Genomic DNA, 18,128 nt, shown 5'->3' with positions numbered 1-18,128 from the left:
TATTGTTTCAAAAATAATTGTTATTCATTATTAAAGGTTGAAACAATGTATGCTTAATAAAAGGGTAGATTGTGACACAATGGTATATTTCTGTGACCATTGTCAGTTTTACGAGGAACGTAAAGAAAACATAAAAATGCCACTCAAAAACTTATTAAAAAGATACGCTTTGTAACTAAAGTACTTAAACTAAACATTTTAGTTTTATGCAGTGGCCTTATATTTTAAGACCTTTATTAAAAAAAAAAAAAAAAAACTATGAAATGTAACTCGGTAAGTGTTATTTGATTTGAACATGTTTACATAATTATACATTCAGTGTGTGAATTTGATATTATAATTATTACTTTAAGTTAGTTATATATTTTAAAATTTTTGTTACACAGATTATTAAGCTCTCGAGCTCAATACATTAGCCTATTTGAATTAAGTGTATTTTTTTATTATTTTTTTTATAATGTTTTAAATAATTAAAGTCTCTCATTCTTAATTGTTATACGGTAATAGAAAATGCACAGAATATAGTTAATTTGTAATCGATTTTTATATTACTAAAATTTTTATAAAAAATACAATTTATAAGGCTATCGGCCTTAATATAATATACAAAATGCTTATAAAGGCACCATTATATTAATTATGACGTATCAGTTTTGCTTTTCATTCGAGATAGTTCCTCCGCCTCTTCGATGGTGTCTGGTAGTCTCATGTTTCTTGTCTCTGGTAACATTATGACCAAGAGACTGGATAAGAAGCACATGCCGCCGAATATGACTGTAGGCATCGATCTGTGATACACCGACTGCAACAAAATTGTATGTATTAGTTAGGCTCTTGTTTGAAGTTTTGTTTTAAACAAAACAAGTGAAGTAACGTAAATGTCCTAATGCTGGAGTAAATCCTCTTTTCCCCTTGAGGAGTAGGTTTGGAGCATTTTCCACCACGCTGCCAGAATTTAATTGCAAGTTTTCTTACGTTTTGTTCCCTCACCACTATATACGAGATGAATGATAAACAATAATTGAGTTCATGAAAATTTAGTAATGCCCCAAGCATTGAACCTCTATTATCGGTTAAGATGCGCGCTTTATCCATTGGGTTATGCTAATTTTTTTTAACACGATAATGTTAGATCATATGTCACCATTTTTGTGATCCCCTGACAACGTTTTAAATGTCAAATTTTTATGATAGGTTTTGCAGTTATGACGTGAAAACGTATCAAACAAATAAACAAACTTTGTTTGAACGAAATGTTAATAACATTTCATTCAAAAATAAAATTATTTATGTTACGAAGTAAGCGCGTGAAGCGAATTCGTCACGCATGCCATTAATTATCGACAGAGATTCTCAGGGTATTAAAAATTAACTTTATTTACAATCAAAATAAACATTAACAATAAATAGACCACGACTTAACCAATGTCTCCTCTTGTGTTAAATTTGAGTGGGAGCTTCATTAAGTGTTGGATATACGAGTATATATGGTTAAAATTACTGTACTGTTTTAACTATCCAACTGCCTTATGTTAAAGATCACTTTATGTTTAATAATTTCTGTTTCAACGTCTTTCATCAGTAGTCTAAAAAATCTTAGTTCCCACTACAAAGGGATTAAAAATCTTAAAAATTTGAAATGTGTTCCAAAATTAAAAATATGGCATAGCAAAATAATAATATGAAACATTCGATTCGGTTTTTTTCTTAATTAAGAATGAATTCCATATTTAAATAATAAAAATATCATAGCGCATCAAAAGAACAACATTCGATTTCCTTTTTTGAATTAAAAATGCATTCCTTATTTAAATAATTTGTCGAGATAATAATAATTTTACCAGTAATGGCGTCAACGGTGCAATCAGTGATCCGATTCTTCCAGCCGTCGAGCACACGCTGATAAGGGTCTGCCTCATGTTAGTCGGGAACACTTCAGACACGTAGATGTACACGGAGCTGTACGTGAGAGTGACGCTCCACTTGCCAATGAGATATAGCGGGATGGACCACCAATCCGCTGTAAGAACGAAATAATTGTAAAAAGAAAATATTATTTATATGTACTTTTATTTTAAGATAAGAATCTTCAACGTTTTTGCTAAGTTTCAATTGGTAGGTATATGGCCCAATGGAGTAAAAAAATAAAAATGTAGTAATTGTCTATGGAATTATCTTAGTATTTCTGATATTTGACATTACTGCAGAAGTCTATATGTGTAGGATGCACTTATAATTTAAATTTTACAGTATATAGTAATCTAACAAATGACTTATTTCTGAATACAAGTAAATACGTTAAACTAATGGAGTTCCAAATTAAAAAACAAAATTAAACCGACATTAATTATACTGAGAGTAATTTACAAAAACAACTTACTTCGTTTTTTTTATTATTACTTTACATAGTTCGGAAGTCACTTTGACATATAATTGTAACGTACTGAATATTACACGTGTTTTTTTATTACGAAATAAAAATGTGGGTCATTGACGTCTCTAAATGTGTTATAGATCGAATCAGAGTGATATAATTATTTATAATTTTAATAAAAATAACTTCAAAACAATTACACATTAATTAGAAATCATTAAAGTTATTATATTTTACACGGCATTAGTGAATTCGTGGAAAATAAAAATAGACAACAGTTATCCGACAGTTAAACTAAGATTTATTATTTAAGTATATTGATATTATTTTATAATAACTGTATTTATATTATTTATTTATCTATTAAGGTTCCTCTTGTGTTATAATGTTATATAAGACGTACGTAATGTTTATTGTGGTAGTTAGTAATACCATCTTGATCAAATTTGAATTTGTCGGTCCAGAGGAATTTTTAAAAAAAGATGCATCTTCTAAATCCTCATTGAGCATGAATCTACAGAAAGCAACTCTTCTTTCAGCATCCTCTTCGTAAATAACGTGCACAGGATTAAAATGATAAGACAGGATTTAAATGATAATACAAAATGTCTTAATTGTAACTTATCTATTGAACTGTTTATGAATCTAAATTTAATTTTAAATTTGTATTAAGTAAATAAGTAAGTTTTTTTACATTAGTTATTATTTTAAATGAATTTTATTTCGGTTGCTTTGAAATAAATTCCTAGTTTTTATACATTTTCGAAAAGTTAATTAAACGATTATGTTTTTAAATTAATCTGCAGAACAAGTTTCATAATGTTTGTTTTTGTTTTTCAGACATATTTGAGGGAAAAAAATAAAAAAAATATTGATATAATATCGTTTTCCGTCTCGCATTTTAAAATTTGGACTGATAATTATTGTTTAAATATTGAAAAATATCCACTGTTGAATCGTTTTTATAAATCAGAAGGAAAAATAGATTTTAATTGATACTTTTTTTAAAATAAATTTTTGAAGTTACATTTTTGACTTATTTTGAAAAAATCTAAAAAACGCGATATCTCAAAAATTGTTCACTTTTGCATTATGCATATGGGGGTTAAAATTATCGCAAATAGTCACCCCTATCACCTCCTAACGGAAATACGTCGAATTGCCAATAACCCTGTATATATATATGTATACATGCGACTTCATATACATTCCTGAACTCGACAATAATTATGATGGTCGAATTTTGACCAATAGGCAATACTAGTAATAATAATTTTATACATTGTACTTATTAAATTGTTTTATTAATTATTTGAACATTTGTGAGATTGAACTGTTAACTGATATTTCAGTTTTAGAAGGCAGTATTTTTTGTAATTGTAGTAACGTTTGCCACCACATTCTTGAGTAATCATGAAGAACTCAATAAGAAAGCATAATTATTTTCATAGGTAATCGATTTGCAGTCTCAATAACGTACTTAAATACAACTTTTATGTGCGTAGTAAATAAATACTTGAATAATTGCTATTGTAAGTATTTTTTGTCGACGTGACGTTTCACTATTTTCATTCTTTACGCTAATGTTTGTAATTTACCCACGTGTACGTATTGATTTATACTAAAGCAACATTTCCTATTATTTTTACTTATCTAAACGATTTACCGTTTTAATCTATGTTTTGGATCGCAAAGACAAAATAACTACATCAAAATGATTTATAGAAGAAACTGTATAAGTTAAGATTTTTTAATTTTATAGGTAGGCAGACTGGCCACGGGAAAAGGTCACCATCAACAGTATTGCAACCCAAAGACAGCATTGTTAGAAATATTAACCATTTCTTACGTCGTCAATACGCCACCAACCATGGGAACTAAGATGTTATGTCCTCTGTGCCTGCAGTAACATCGGATCATTCGCCCTTAAATTGGAACACAACAATCTTATATATTAATAGCCTAAGCCAATTTTTGTCCCAGTCATTATGTGACGATGGCTGCATGTCAGCTCCAGCCGTAGATGTGCAGAAAATTAAAGAGGATTCTTGATCGAGATTTACTAAATTGTTACGATTTAACAAATAATTAATTTTAGGGAGCGGAAAAAAGATACTGGCCTGTGAGAGAGTGCTACTACCACTGGATAAGAAAAAAAAAATGAGAACGTAAACATTCTAACTGAACTAATTAATGTACGCTAACTATATATGCAATGGAGCCAAATTTCGATGAGTGACTCAAAACAGTGAAATCAAAACAGAATCTGTCATAGGTTTCGAAATTCCTAAAAAATATTTTGAATAAACGCGGAGTTTCGCGGGAGACACACTAGTATAGTTAATTAAGTGACGAGTGGGTGATACCTAACGGGCTTACACAAAGCCCTACCAAGTAAATTAATCACCAATATTTCGAATATTGAAATCAAAATCATACTCACATCTCGGCAAAAATGCAAACAGCAAGCTCGTTGCGGCGCACGTCAAATATGTTGTAATCATTGTTTTCTTCCGACCGTATTTATCCAACACAATAACAACCACAATGTACGCAGGTATTTCCACCAACACCACCAACATGAAGCTCACGTATTTATTACCACTCAACGACACCGAATTTATCGAAAGCCCGTAATAAACCAACGAACATGTTAACCACAGAAACGAACATATTAATAATCTCTTCCAAATAATACTCGAACGAATCGCTTTTGAAAACTGAGATTTCTTGTCAACTGTCTGATTGTCTGATTTAAGCAACGGATCACTTAATGCGTCTAATTCTAAATTGCGTGGATCTAAATTATTTATTTTTGCAGCTCGCTTTAATGTTTTGATCGCTTGGTCTTTTTTCCCTTTGCTGAGCAGCCATCTTGCGCTTTCGTTCATGAACCAGACGTATATTCCAACGATGATTGCGGGGCTGTACAGAATGAGGATGTAGGTTCTCCAGTTGTTGACGAACCAGGCGAGCATGGCGATCAGAACGACGCCGACGACGAATGTCATATTGCACATGGCTGAGACAATCACCCGTTGCTTTAGACCGACCAGCTCTACCGCTGTAAAGGAGAAATTCTTTAATATAAGTCTTACAAAAATGTATATATCTAACAACGTTTTTTAAGGGTTAAGTTTAAATAAAACCCGTAAAGAAGGAAAAGAGGAGATAAAAAGTTAGTTTAAACATAATTGATAAAATATAGGCTTAGATAAAGTGAATACTATTTAAAAAATAACTCTTACGGCGATAGTATTATATTATTTCTTTGATAAAATAATAGCGTGCCCTTTACTTTAACAAAGTCGCTTTCAACAAGTTAGTGTAAAATAAAATACTTAGTAAACAGGCTAAACCACACATGTTTTGGTCATTATTTAATCATATTATGATAGATAAGAATCAGAATTAAATTAAAACAATTTAGTACCTATACAAGCTAGAGCACGCGAGGGTGCAGTTTGTCACAAATAACACAGAAATAGCACCAAAGATTAATTAGGTAGATTAGCTGACAAATATATGTAATACCATAACATTGGAAACATTAAAATAATGTTTAATCTAATATTAAAAATGTCCACGATTTTAGGATTCACGAAAACCATTTTAATAGTAAAAAGTAATACTTACCAAAAACGTATGCGGATGGGTATAATCCACCCCCAAATCCAGCTTCCAAGAAGTGCAAGGTCAAATATGACAGATATCCTGGAGCAAATGCCCTTGCTATGCCGAATATGAAACTAGCCGTGGCCGCCATACCCACAGCAACTCTACGACCGAATCTGTCAGATATCGCTCCGGTCACAAGCATCGCTGCGAACATGCCGGAATTGTGCACCGTGCCTACAAGCGCCCTTTTCCATTCCTGACAACCTAAATTAAACTGTAAATGAAAATATTACTAAATTATAGAATCAGTAGTTATGTTTACATTTTATTCCAAAAAATTATTTCGTTTGTTTAATTTGAGGCGACCGGTAAATATTATCATTGTAATAATTAATGTGGTCTCCAATTTTAACTGGTTGGTTTCAAATTGGACTAAATTAATCTCCATTCCATTGATTGGAAGTTTTACTGTAAAAAGTAAGGTTTAGAAATATAAAAGTTTCGTTTTATTTCAATTGTCGTTGTTTTTTGGATGAAATACGTAAAGATGGGCTAATGGACCACCTGGTGGTAAGTGGTAATCACCGTCCATAGACATTTGTTTTTTTTTTTTAATAATAATAATAATTTATTGGTGCAAAAGTAAATATTACAAAAGAATCTTACATATATGAGTTTACAAAATAAGTATGACTATTGTTAAATATTCATATTAGATAAGTATTCTATTTACGTGTGGTTTGGCACTTTAAAAAGAGTAAAACTTATTATCATTTATGGGTTATTTACATAACCTCTGTTAAGGATAATTAGCCCAACCTCTAATGGAAAATTAAAAGTAACATTAAATACATGCATAGCAGAGTCATTTGAAGAGGTAAAAACAAATTTAAGAAATAAATAACAAAACAAAAACATAATATAATTTGATATGACGGAGAATACAAAACATTGGCGCTGTGATAAATATATAAAGCACTTCTTACAACACCGATGCGCTACAAACTTTGCGAGAAAAGATGTTATTTCCCTTATACCTGGCTGGCTCACTCGTCCTTCAAGCCAGAACACAGCCATACTAAGTATTGCTGTTTGTGGATTTAATATTTGATGAGTGGGTAGTACCTTCCTCGACTGACTTGCACAAAGTCCTACCACGTAAGTAAATAAATTAAAATGCTCATTCTTTAGTTCTTGTTTATTATACAAGCTTGACATACTACATGAAATTAATAAAAATATAATGAATGTACATATACTAGGAAATTGGCGATAGAACTTTATCCAAGTCTGTCTGTATTGGGTACGTATTCACACATCAATGACTGTACCGCCAAACAGCATTGTATGCATTGGTGTATTAATTATTGGTATAAAGGGCATAATAGCTTAGTTTCCTTGTTTATTAGCACATTGACGTTGAATGTAATGATTAATATTTCTCTTCAATGAACAGTGGTGGTGATCACTAAAAGACGGGCCCAATTACCCGTCTCACTTCCTATATTAAATTTATAAAGAAATAGAAAGTTTTAAGCATAGTTTTCAATTGTTAGTTAACCAAATTACCTCTTCAACGAGAGACTGACTCTGTTCATAAACATAGGCATCACAAGGCATGGTCTCATTGGAGAACTGTTCAGGCGTACATTGGAATTCCGTGACGTTTAAAGGCACGTATCTTTTGCAGGAATCCGGTCGATCCCTTTCTTTATTTTTCGGTATAGCGTAATCAACCCAAGAAGTGTCATTGTATCTTCCATCACAGCCGAACACTTTGCATCTGCGAGAGAAAATATTTATGGTTAGTTTAGAGTGATAATTCAATTGTGATTTGCATTTTTATTACGATCGAAACTGGTGCTTAGTACGATAGATGAATTTGATTTATTTTTCATAATTTCTCAACAATTTATGGTTATTACGTATTATATCATGGACATTATATGTCTACGTCAAATAAAGTATTATAAGTTAACAATAAAACATCGTGGAAAAACCAGGGCGTTAATTCTGCTAAAAAATTTACACTTTATAGCAATCGACTCGAAACGAATTCGTTCCAGTTGCTGTTCGATCGAAATTCGATCGGAATATAATCGGAAACTCTCATAACCGTTATAAGTTATTAGAATTGGCCACATGTAGGTGTCGTGTTTAATTTTGCCAATTACATATCCACCAATAAACCTCTTTAAGATGAAACCTTCGCTGAACATTAAGAAATTTACGAGCCATTACTGTGTTATAATTTATACCAAACGTAAAGTCTGTATACAGCGAGTGAATTTGTAAACAAAGGACAATACATTCCGTAACAATTGTAATTGTACAATATAAAGTAATCCGAATAAAATAGGTATCTTCACCTATTGATTTTCTGAGCATGCGTCTCGCTGATAACATTATTGCCTCACTGATATGTTTATCAGATAGCTTGTAGTCAAGATCAATCATCTGTTATTAGAATATCAGCTTTAACCAAAACGTGAGCATCGGATTACTTTATAATTGCCTCGTTGATCTTTAAGCCATAGTTGTTTATACTAAAAAGTTGATTTCTTCGAATTCGTACGGGTACAAATGTAGATTAGCAGCTCCACCGAATTATATGGTAACAAATTGACGATGATACGCTTTGGCTAAAAACTACCAAAAAACTACTTAAACTTTATTATTTATATGATAAACAAATCTTAGAATTATATATTCCATGCGATTTGCTAATATATCTGCTATATTTTGCATTACAAACAATTCTTGATTAATATGTTTTTTTTTTATAAAGCAAAACTGTTCCACTTGTGTACTCATCAACTCAAATTAAATTTTACTTCCAAAGTACAACATTGACGACAGTCAAAACTCCACATTTTCGCAAATACATTATTATTGATTGACCGGCATAGCTTATTCAAGAAGTCGACCAATGATATCACGTCAATTCAAAGTCGAAATTATTTTGTCTTCACTCATGTGGTTGGAATAGGCTGTACAATATTGGGGTACATGTCAGTCACCTCCTCGTGGTGTACCCTGGGTAACGGGGCCGGCTTGAGCTTGCTCGTCGGCCACGGCTAAGACTGGCGGGAGGGAAGCCGCGGGGCCGCTCCTGGTACGTCCCTGATCGGCGTCAGGGCGGACCATGTGAGTGGCCTCGTTGGCTAGGAGGGAGTGGGAGGGCTCGCTACTCGAGCCTCCCAGGTGTTTTACACCGGCGGTCAGCGGCGGAGCCTACCATCTTATCCGCCGCAGGGCGTCAGCTTCGTTGATGCCCAGCCTCCAGTGGCGGACTCGGGGGAGTTCGTCACATTCACACGTGGAGGATGAGGGGGAAGGCGCGCACTAGGCGCGCTTTCCATGTATATTCAGCCGCCTTACGGCGGCTGCCGCTGGTGGGGTCGCGGTTGCATGCCCTTGGCGATCCCGTTGCCTCACCACTCGGCGGCATGGTGGAAACCCGAGGATGGTTTTAGTGGGTAGGACAGGGCATTAGCATCAGCGTGCCCTGGCACGGGGCATTAGGCCCCGGTTGAGTCCCACATACCCGTCCCGGTCCCCCGACCGGGCGGCATGCGTAAATGCATTTCCTCCTCGTTAAACAAAAAAAAAAAAAAAAGGCTGTACAATATTACTGGTGTTCGAATTTAATCAAGTACTTGACATATTAGTATTTAATTGAACTTGGTGGTAGGACTTTGCACAAGCATGTCTGGATTGGCACCACTCAGTCATCAAAAATTTTACTCAGTATTTTTGTGGTTCGGTTTGACGGGTGATGTAACATCTTACTTCCCAAGGTCTGTGGTGCTTTGTAAGTAATTGTTAATATTTCCTACGGTTGCAATGTCTGTGAATGCTGGTGACCATTTACCACCAGCTCGTTTGGTTATCTATTTTATAAAAAAATGCGACATGCCACAAACTATTACTGTTTGTAGCCAGCCTACCCAGCGCTAATAAATAATACTTTCTTGACTACAAAGTATACTAATTTTTATTGACTATTTATATATATTTTTTTATTAATTAATATTGTTATATAAATAAATCGAGATGAAATTACCGGACTTTTGTTCACCTTGTATTGAAGAGTGTTAGTGTTCCAATATTGGTATCAGATAAAAATAAATTGAACTTATACGTTTAAGTTTTGCTAAGAAATATAAAAATCGTTACAACGTAATCAGTGAAGTAAGTAATCAATTGACATATTTAACGCTAAGGTATACGTCATTTGAATGGTCATCGAAAATACGTAATAAATAGTCAGGTATCGCCTTGAATTAAACACAAAATGATTTTGTACTATGTAAAACTTGTTAGTTAAAAATTAACTTTATGTGAAAACGAATAGAGATTATTTTCGAGTGCTTGTAGAGGGATTTAGCACATCTTAATTAATTTATTGGCATTTTTATTACATTGTAAGAGTTTATTAGTTTTGTTCGTATGTGGTTTGCTTAATTGGCTCGACAGTTGGAAAAGTAATCGTATTTGTAGTTTTAAAGTTCACAGCAATAGCTCTCTGGTAAACGCCTTTTCACTCCATCCATTTCCTCATCATTTCAAATGGGGCTTTTTTAACCCTGCTTGGTTTAACCCTGAGATCTTTGACAGAGAGCCACGTATTTATCAATCGAACAGTCTCGGCTTCTTTTACTTAGCTTACTTTGATTTATTATTTAACAATCCATATGAGTTTTCAGTTTTGAGTTATATTTTTTATTTATAAGTTTTATTATGGGACTGGTTGTTTAGAGTGTTGCCATAATAAAAAATAAATCATGAACTTTTAACTACAGACTCGAAATAAAAACAATATATATGACAATAAGTTCTAGCTACAATAAGGCGTATGAATAACTTTAATTATTTTTATATATTTAACTATATAAAACAATTGGATGTAAGTATTAATAGTATTAGTGAAGTAATTACCTGTACGTCTGTTCCTGCGCTTCGAAGATGAATCCACATTCGTAGAAACTGCTCAATAGTACGGGGAACAGTAGCAGGACGAAATTCAATAGATTGTAACGTCCGTACGGTCTCAGGCTTTCGAGGACCGAGTCTAGATTGATTTCTTTCCTCTGTTCCATTTCTTTGGTGGATTTTCTGTAAATGTATCGTTGGATTATTTCGGTGGTTTCTGTTCGTTGGAATCCGATAGCGGTAATTAATATGTTGTGTGCGGTCGCGGTTTTGGTATACCGACATACTGCATATAGTATTACGTAGCTGTGATAATATGTTTACATATATAATTATTTTAGGCAAACAAAGTGAGCCTGTAAATGTCTACTACCACTACTGGGCCAAGGTCTTCCTTTTTGAGCAGAAGGTTTGGTGCTTATTCCATCACGCCGCTCCAATACGGACTGGTGGATTCACGATGTTTTCCTTTAACGCCGAACACAATACGAATTATAAGCACAAATTAAGCACATCGTAATTCAGTGATGCTCGTTCGGGTTTGATTTCGATATCTTAATTCACGTGTTAGTTTACGTGTTTTAATCACTAGGTCGTCTAGGATCACAATGATAAATAAAATAGGTAGTACATACAAAATCCTTAAAATATAGCTTATTAGTAAATAACTTGGTCGTAGGTGTGCAATTCAATCTGAGATATAAAGACCCACATTTCAACTATGACTGAGATAAAAATTAAAATTTAAATAAGTTTTATTCATAGAACGTGACTTTTTTAATTTTATGTTTATCTTTTATTAATCTAATTTATAATCGTGTATTATCTTAATTTTTTTTTTAATACAGTGCTTCCTATTTTTTGGCTCGCTTTATATTTAAATTATTTTAATGTTTAGTAATATAAATATTTTGTCCTCATTTTTTTATGTAATATTTTTTTAATGACACGTCTTGTGATCGCATTATGATCCTGTTCAATGTATTTTCTATGTTACTCCTAGTTTTACTAATTAAAAAAAACAAGAAATTAAATAAATTTAGGAGATTAAAAAAAAACTACAAATAGTATTTGGTAATCATAATGGGTAAGTATATGTAGGTAGCATATTTTACTAAATTATGTTTGCAAATTGTTTTTGTTGTAATAAAGGTTATATCATGTAAGACGGTACAGTTTTAGGTACTTTCATATAATTTATATACGGTAGTACTATATGTACTTCAATATATAAATTAAGTTAGTATATGCTTTATTAACTTTTAAAAAAGTATATCACGATATCAATATTCAATCCAAGTAATCCAGTATTAGTCAAAGTCATTAAATATGCTATTACGGATATCCGAACACGAAGTATTCATGTTTGACGGTATCAAAATCGGTCAAAACAAACAAAGTACGATACTTATAATCGCACACGATACATTATGAAAAGAGATAACTATATTTTTTTGTCGTTGTAATTGTTTTATTGAATTTTCATTATTTAGCCGGTTCTTCTCAGGTAGTTTCAATTTGATAATAAGCTTTTATAGATTTTTTTTTTTTTATTGATATTCCTTTGATTAATTGACAAAAGGAACTATCTCAGTAAGTAACATTGCAATATTCACTCTTAGTCCATAGTTTAGAAGACCTTAATTATGTAATAATAGTAATTAAGATTAAGGAGTTAACTAGTTCAAGTAATTACTGGTTCAATTCTTCAATTGACCTTTTAATCTTACGCGGGTGAGCGTCCATTGAGTTCAAGATGAATGGAAGTTTGCGAATTTAATATATATATTTTTTAATTATCATAGCGTGGATATGACACGTTGAATCTTCTTATATCTTTTATCTCAACATAAAATAATACGACATACACAAGTTATGTGCTGCCTAGAAATTAAAATGTGCCGTCGCATCAAAAATAAACATTATAGTAAGATAAATGAAAGGCACAGATATCACGTTTATGGAGATTCGTTAAGTAAAAAATCACATCGTACTTGTAACACTATCTCTCGTGTTTAATTTGTTTTAGAATAATATAATCGTGCTTAGCAGTGGTATAAATTATAAATATACTTTATTCAAGGCTCTATTACAAGTACTTTTGAATCACATGATTAAATTCAATGTAAAAATTACCTAGAAAAACAAAAAAAAAATCAAATTAAATCACCTATTTTATTATAGATAATAAAAAAACAATTAAACTTATATATCATGTATGAAAATCAAGTGATAAAAATCACACGCATTTTCATAATTAATTTTTACAGCCTAATGTAGCAATACCTTTGTCGTATAATACATTTAAAAAAAGGGTGCGATCACCCGTCACAGATAATCGGGCTTATATTTTGGCGCGAAGTTTGGGTGCTTCTGACATACAGTTATAGTGTTATAACCTGTTTATCGTTTTAGTTGATTTTTGATTTCGTTATTAATAATTTAAAGTAATTTATGTGATTTATAAAAAGTTAGATAGTTATTTGTGTTGGAAAGTCATTTTTACTTCTCGTCTGTGATATTATATAATTTTATATAAAGTATATATCTTGCGAACTGAGTTATTGGGCGTGGTCGCGGTCTCGGTATTAAGACATGTTGCAGTTTGATTGTATGTTTAACTGTATTTGTTCATCTATAAAGTGAACAAATATAAGAGAACAAAACAATGACATCGACTCCGAAGCAAATTTAGAATAATAAACACTTAATTAAGATTTAATTAAATTAAATTCAGGGTTACAATAAAAGCGGATTTACAAGTGGAATAAAATTATATTTACGGTCGTTAAATTGGAACTTTATAGGGTAGGCTAAAGTGCGAGAAGAGAACGATTTTTTTATTACAGTAAAACGACATAAAGTCTGTGAAAAGAGTCTACCATTTAAACAATGAAATGAGACGAACTCTATGTATTATACGATTGTCAAGTTGAGTGAAAAAGATTACTTCGATTAAATACAGTTGAAACTCATGATGCAAAGCATTAGATTGATGCATTACAATAAAAAAAATATTTTAATTTTGGCAACTGTTTTTATTATTATACTCTATTTAGTTCATAAAATTAATATACTTTACAAAAATTTGAATTAATGTGATAAAAACATCAAAATAGTATAAAAACTTTTCCCGTCAATCAAATGTGTAACTAGAAAACCCTTAACTTGCACATACTCGTAATAGCTCAGTAATATGCTAGAACACTCTCCAGTCGTTTCGGATTGTCGCTGTAGTTCGATCAGGAATTTCAATAATCGTCATCAGTTTTTTAAAGAGTCCAGTTAAGTTTGTAACTTACTTTTTAATATATTCACAATAAAGTATCAAAACTAATCAATTATGTAATATTATATTCGTGTTTACATATAAATTTTACATTACCGATAATGCTTTAAAATGGTACGATTTGATTTAAGATTTCATGAAAAAATACGTTATTTGGTAATGAAATTACACTTGCAATAAGACGTTTTTCTTTATTTACATAGTTCACAGATCAATAAATTTTCGACATAATCAAAGTTTTTCGTCGAAGGTCGCGTCTAATGTATACGAATGAATAATATACAGCGTGAAGAATTTTATTTAATTGTGAATTTATTTAAAAATCTTTTAAATAAAATGCTCATAAATAATTAAACTTTTGTCGTAATTATAATTTATTTAGTAAATAATTCATAACGTATATGTAACGTATTATTAACGGCGATTATTATATTCATTGATGATGTGTGTTATAATTGCCATGTATGGCTGAACACTGCGCACTCTTTGCACTCAAATATGGTTAAGTGGGGAAAAAAAATGTCGTATCCAAACTATTTTTGTGTTAACTAATTATTAATTTATATGCTAACTATAATCCGTTTGCATTCATGTACAGGAAAACGATACATAAAATTATATACAATCTAACTTTTAATCTACGTTATATAATCGACGCATGTAGAATTCAAATTAAATGTGACAAACATACAAGCTTTAGCAGATTTTATTATAATATATAAGATGCTTACTTGATACATATTTACAAATATATCTGTGAGTATATTTATTATTAATTTAAGACACCATGCTTCCATATGGCTTTTTACTCGCATTAAGGGTATAGCAACAGTTCAGATTCGAGCATTCACAACTGAAAAAGAACTTGATATTGCAGTACGTAGCCTGTTAATAATAATTTGTAACTTTACATCAGTGAGAGAGACAGCCGAACAGCCGCTTTGTTTGATATTTATTAAATTTTAAACGGTTTGCCTTATTGGTACCAATAAGTAGTCTGGGTAAGTACCATCCACTTATCAAATATTCTTCCGCCAAGCAGCAATACTTGTTATGGTTGGGTTTTAAGCTAGTGAGTCAGTGTAACTACAGGCACAAGGGACATAACATCTCAGTTCCCAAAATTGGTGGCACAAAGACGATGTAAGGAATAGTAATAACTTCTTACAGTGCCAATTTTTTTTATATGGGAGGTATGACCACCTACCATCAGGTGGCCCATTTGATAGTCCACCTAAACATGCATTAAAAAAACGTAGTATATAATATTTCTTAAAAAAATTACTAAGTAACGTAAACAGTTTTATTTGTAATCGTACTGGTAGAGCCTTAATTATATAAATATTAAAGAATTTAAACAAACAATTCTTCAGCTTTTTAATATGAAGTATACATTACAAATAAGCCACCCGTATAAGTGCCACAATACGCTAGCCTCGTTATAAACAACAATAATATTCAAATATGATATCAAAGATAAAAAAAGTTTAATATTTTTTTTACAATTGTTTGTGTTTACATAAATAAAAAGGTAAGTGAAATAAAACTGCTTATTATCTAGTTATGTTACGTACACCGTTTCTGCCAACTAAGGAATCTCCAGAAACCAAACCTTCCGTGAGTTTCCAATAACTTGTTGATTCCTTAAATTTAACATTGTATAGTTTTAAGCGTAACAAATCATTACATGATTGGCATCCAATTCTCTCACATGTATTAATTTTATAATTAACTTTTAATTACTTTTTCAAATTAAATTAAATTTTTAAATAAATTTTAATATTTTTTAAAAAGTTTAATTGAAGCTCCCGAAACTCGACTGCCTATCTTTCAATCTTCGTTTGAAATAATTATATTTTTTAATAAATTAAAATATAGTTTAATGGTTCTTTCAATGTTCAACAATAATTCAAACAAAATCTTTATATGTAATGATATATGTGCCATGTTATATGATTTATCGTTTTTATTCTATTCACATAGTCTGAACGACTTATCTAATTCAATCAAAACTCGCTACACGTCATGGCGGTGAGCACACAATACTGGATATATCGAAGGCGATGGTCTTAAATTTCTTTGAAGATCACTAGATCATCTTAATATATTGTAGGAGAACGGGACGAAGTTGCTTACGTCATATACTATGCGTATTAAATAATAGACACGTCGAAGTGACTTAATAACGTTGAGTAATTAATGATATGATTATGATTTTTTTTTTAATTCCGAATGAATTAAAACAATAGCTTAAAACAAATAACTAATATTATAAATCCGAAAGTAACTCTGTCTGTATGTCTATTGATCTTTTACGGCCAATTCACTGAACCGAATTTGATTAAATTTCAGATATAAGCTTGAACTCCAAGGAAGGACTTGGTATTTTATTCTGAACATTTGACGACCACCTCCTCAAACACGAGCGAAACCACGGGCGACAACTAGTTATCGGTCAAACGATGTCAAAATTTAATAATCACTAACAAATACGATAACATTAATTTTATTTTATATATATTTATATTATATAACATTTACTCATCATTTACACCCATATTCGGTAATCACGTACGCAAACTCGCAGTATAGATCGTACAATAAATATTTAAATGAAAATCGTTATTATCACGTTAGTTATATCTTATCTTATCTTATCTTTTAAAACATGCAATCATCTGAATAATCTAAAATGATATCTTAGATAATCTTATCGTTAATCTAAATGTTTGATGCAATCATTTTTATGTTGATTCGATTTTCAATTGTTTGTTCGATCCAAACAATTGTTTTACTGGATAAGATCACTGATCGTATGTTATTATATCGTAAATTGCAATCTATAGTAATATTATACGGTCCGTCTGTTACGCTTTAACGGCCAAATTAATGAAGCGAATTTGTTGAAATTTGATTTAACAAGCTTCAACCTCAACGAGTTCTTCCTTTATAGGCTTTTTTGTACCTAGAACATGACGACCAACTCTTTAAACGCGAGTAAATCCGTGATTGATGTATTAGTACTGAATATTTACTTGTTTCTATTTGGAAGGTGAAAGAAACATTGTAACTACAGGTTGCCATCTAAGTTTCTAAGGTTAATATTACATTCAGTATCATTTGTCAGTCTGCCTGCCCATTCGAAATAAAAAATATATCCTGTCAATGGTTTCCCGTAACGCCCAAATATATAAATTTAACAGAAAGTAACTTAATATCTCAAAGAAATATATTTTTGTCTGCCTTTTGATAATATCATCTTATTAAATCTTTTGACTTTTTAACATACAAACGTGTTCAATATTCTTATAATAAGTAAGTAAAATAAGATGTTCGTGACATTTGTGTGCTTGTTATTCGACTTCTTTCAAACTTTTGAAGTTATATCGATCAAAGTTTTGACGTCGGCAAATGACGCGAAATGTTGAAAACGTCCGGAAGTTTTCATGAGATTTTATTATTCACATTTTTTATTATAACACTTCAAACTAATATATATATATATATATATATATATATATTTGTAATATATATATTTGTAATATATCAGTTATTATGTTATGTGATGGAATCATATAACACTATAACCACGAATCTACTTGACATAGAAAAATTTAATTGTTAAGTTTACTTGTATATTTAGATGGGAAAGACAATACATATTTGTCAAAAGCATTTTACTCAACATAGTATTATCATAATATGATATTGTGTAAATGATAAAAAAGCGTGGAGTTAGTAATCTTTGTTGCAGGATATAACTTTGTATTTAAAGCGTTGGAAAAGAGTAACTCGAAACATTTAGAACCGGCGATAGCTCTACATTTTACATAATTTTCGAAATTGACGATTCAATAGGGTTTTTAATAACCTATTTGATTTTTCATCCGATGCAGATTTCCTCACGACATT

At 31.3% G+C, this 18,128-nt stretch overlaps 1 protein-coding gene across 1 annotated transcript in view; it reads right to left on the bottom strand.

The window, feature by feature from the left end:
• Positions 1-538: 538 nt before the first annotated feature.
• The window catches only part of LOC113398538 (organic cation transporter protein-like), a 32,209-nt gene continuing 14,619 nt past the window's right edge, over positions 539-18,128 (bottom strand). Inside the window, exons 2-7 of the mRNA XM_026637317.2 lie at positions 10,934-11,110; positions 7,562-7,775; positions 6,011-6,266; positions 4,818-5,438; positions 1,842-2,020; positions 539-802 (exon numbers count right to left, since the gene is read on the bottom strand). Coding sequence (XP_026493102.1) covers positions 638-802; positions 1,842-2,020; positions 4,818-5,438; positions 6,011-6,266; positions 7,562-7,775; positions 10,934-11,094 — 1,596 coding nt within the window. The 5' untranslated portion in view covers positions 11,095-11,110 and the 3' untranslated portion in view covers positions 539-637. The remainder of the gene's footprint in view (positions 803-1,841; positions 2,021-4,817; positions 5,439-6,010; positions 6,267-7,561; positions 7,776-10,933; positions 11,111-18,128) is intronic.

Source organism: Vanessa tameamea, chromosome 14 (genome assembly GCF_037043105.1).
Source record: "Vanessa tameamea isolate UH-Manoa-2023 chromosome 14, ilVanTame1 primary haplotype, whole genome shotgun sequence".
Lineage (NCBI taxonomy): Eukaryota > Metazoa > Arthropoda > Insecta > Lepidoptera > Nymphalidae > Vanessa > Vanessa tameamea.
Note: the sequence above shows the minus strand (reverse complement) of the source record. Positions and strands in the feature narration are given on the sequence as shown.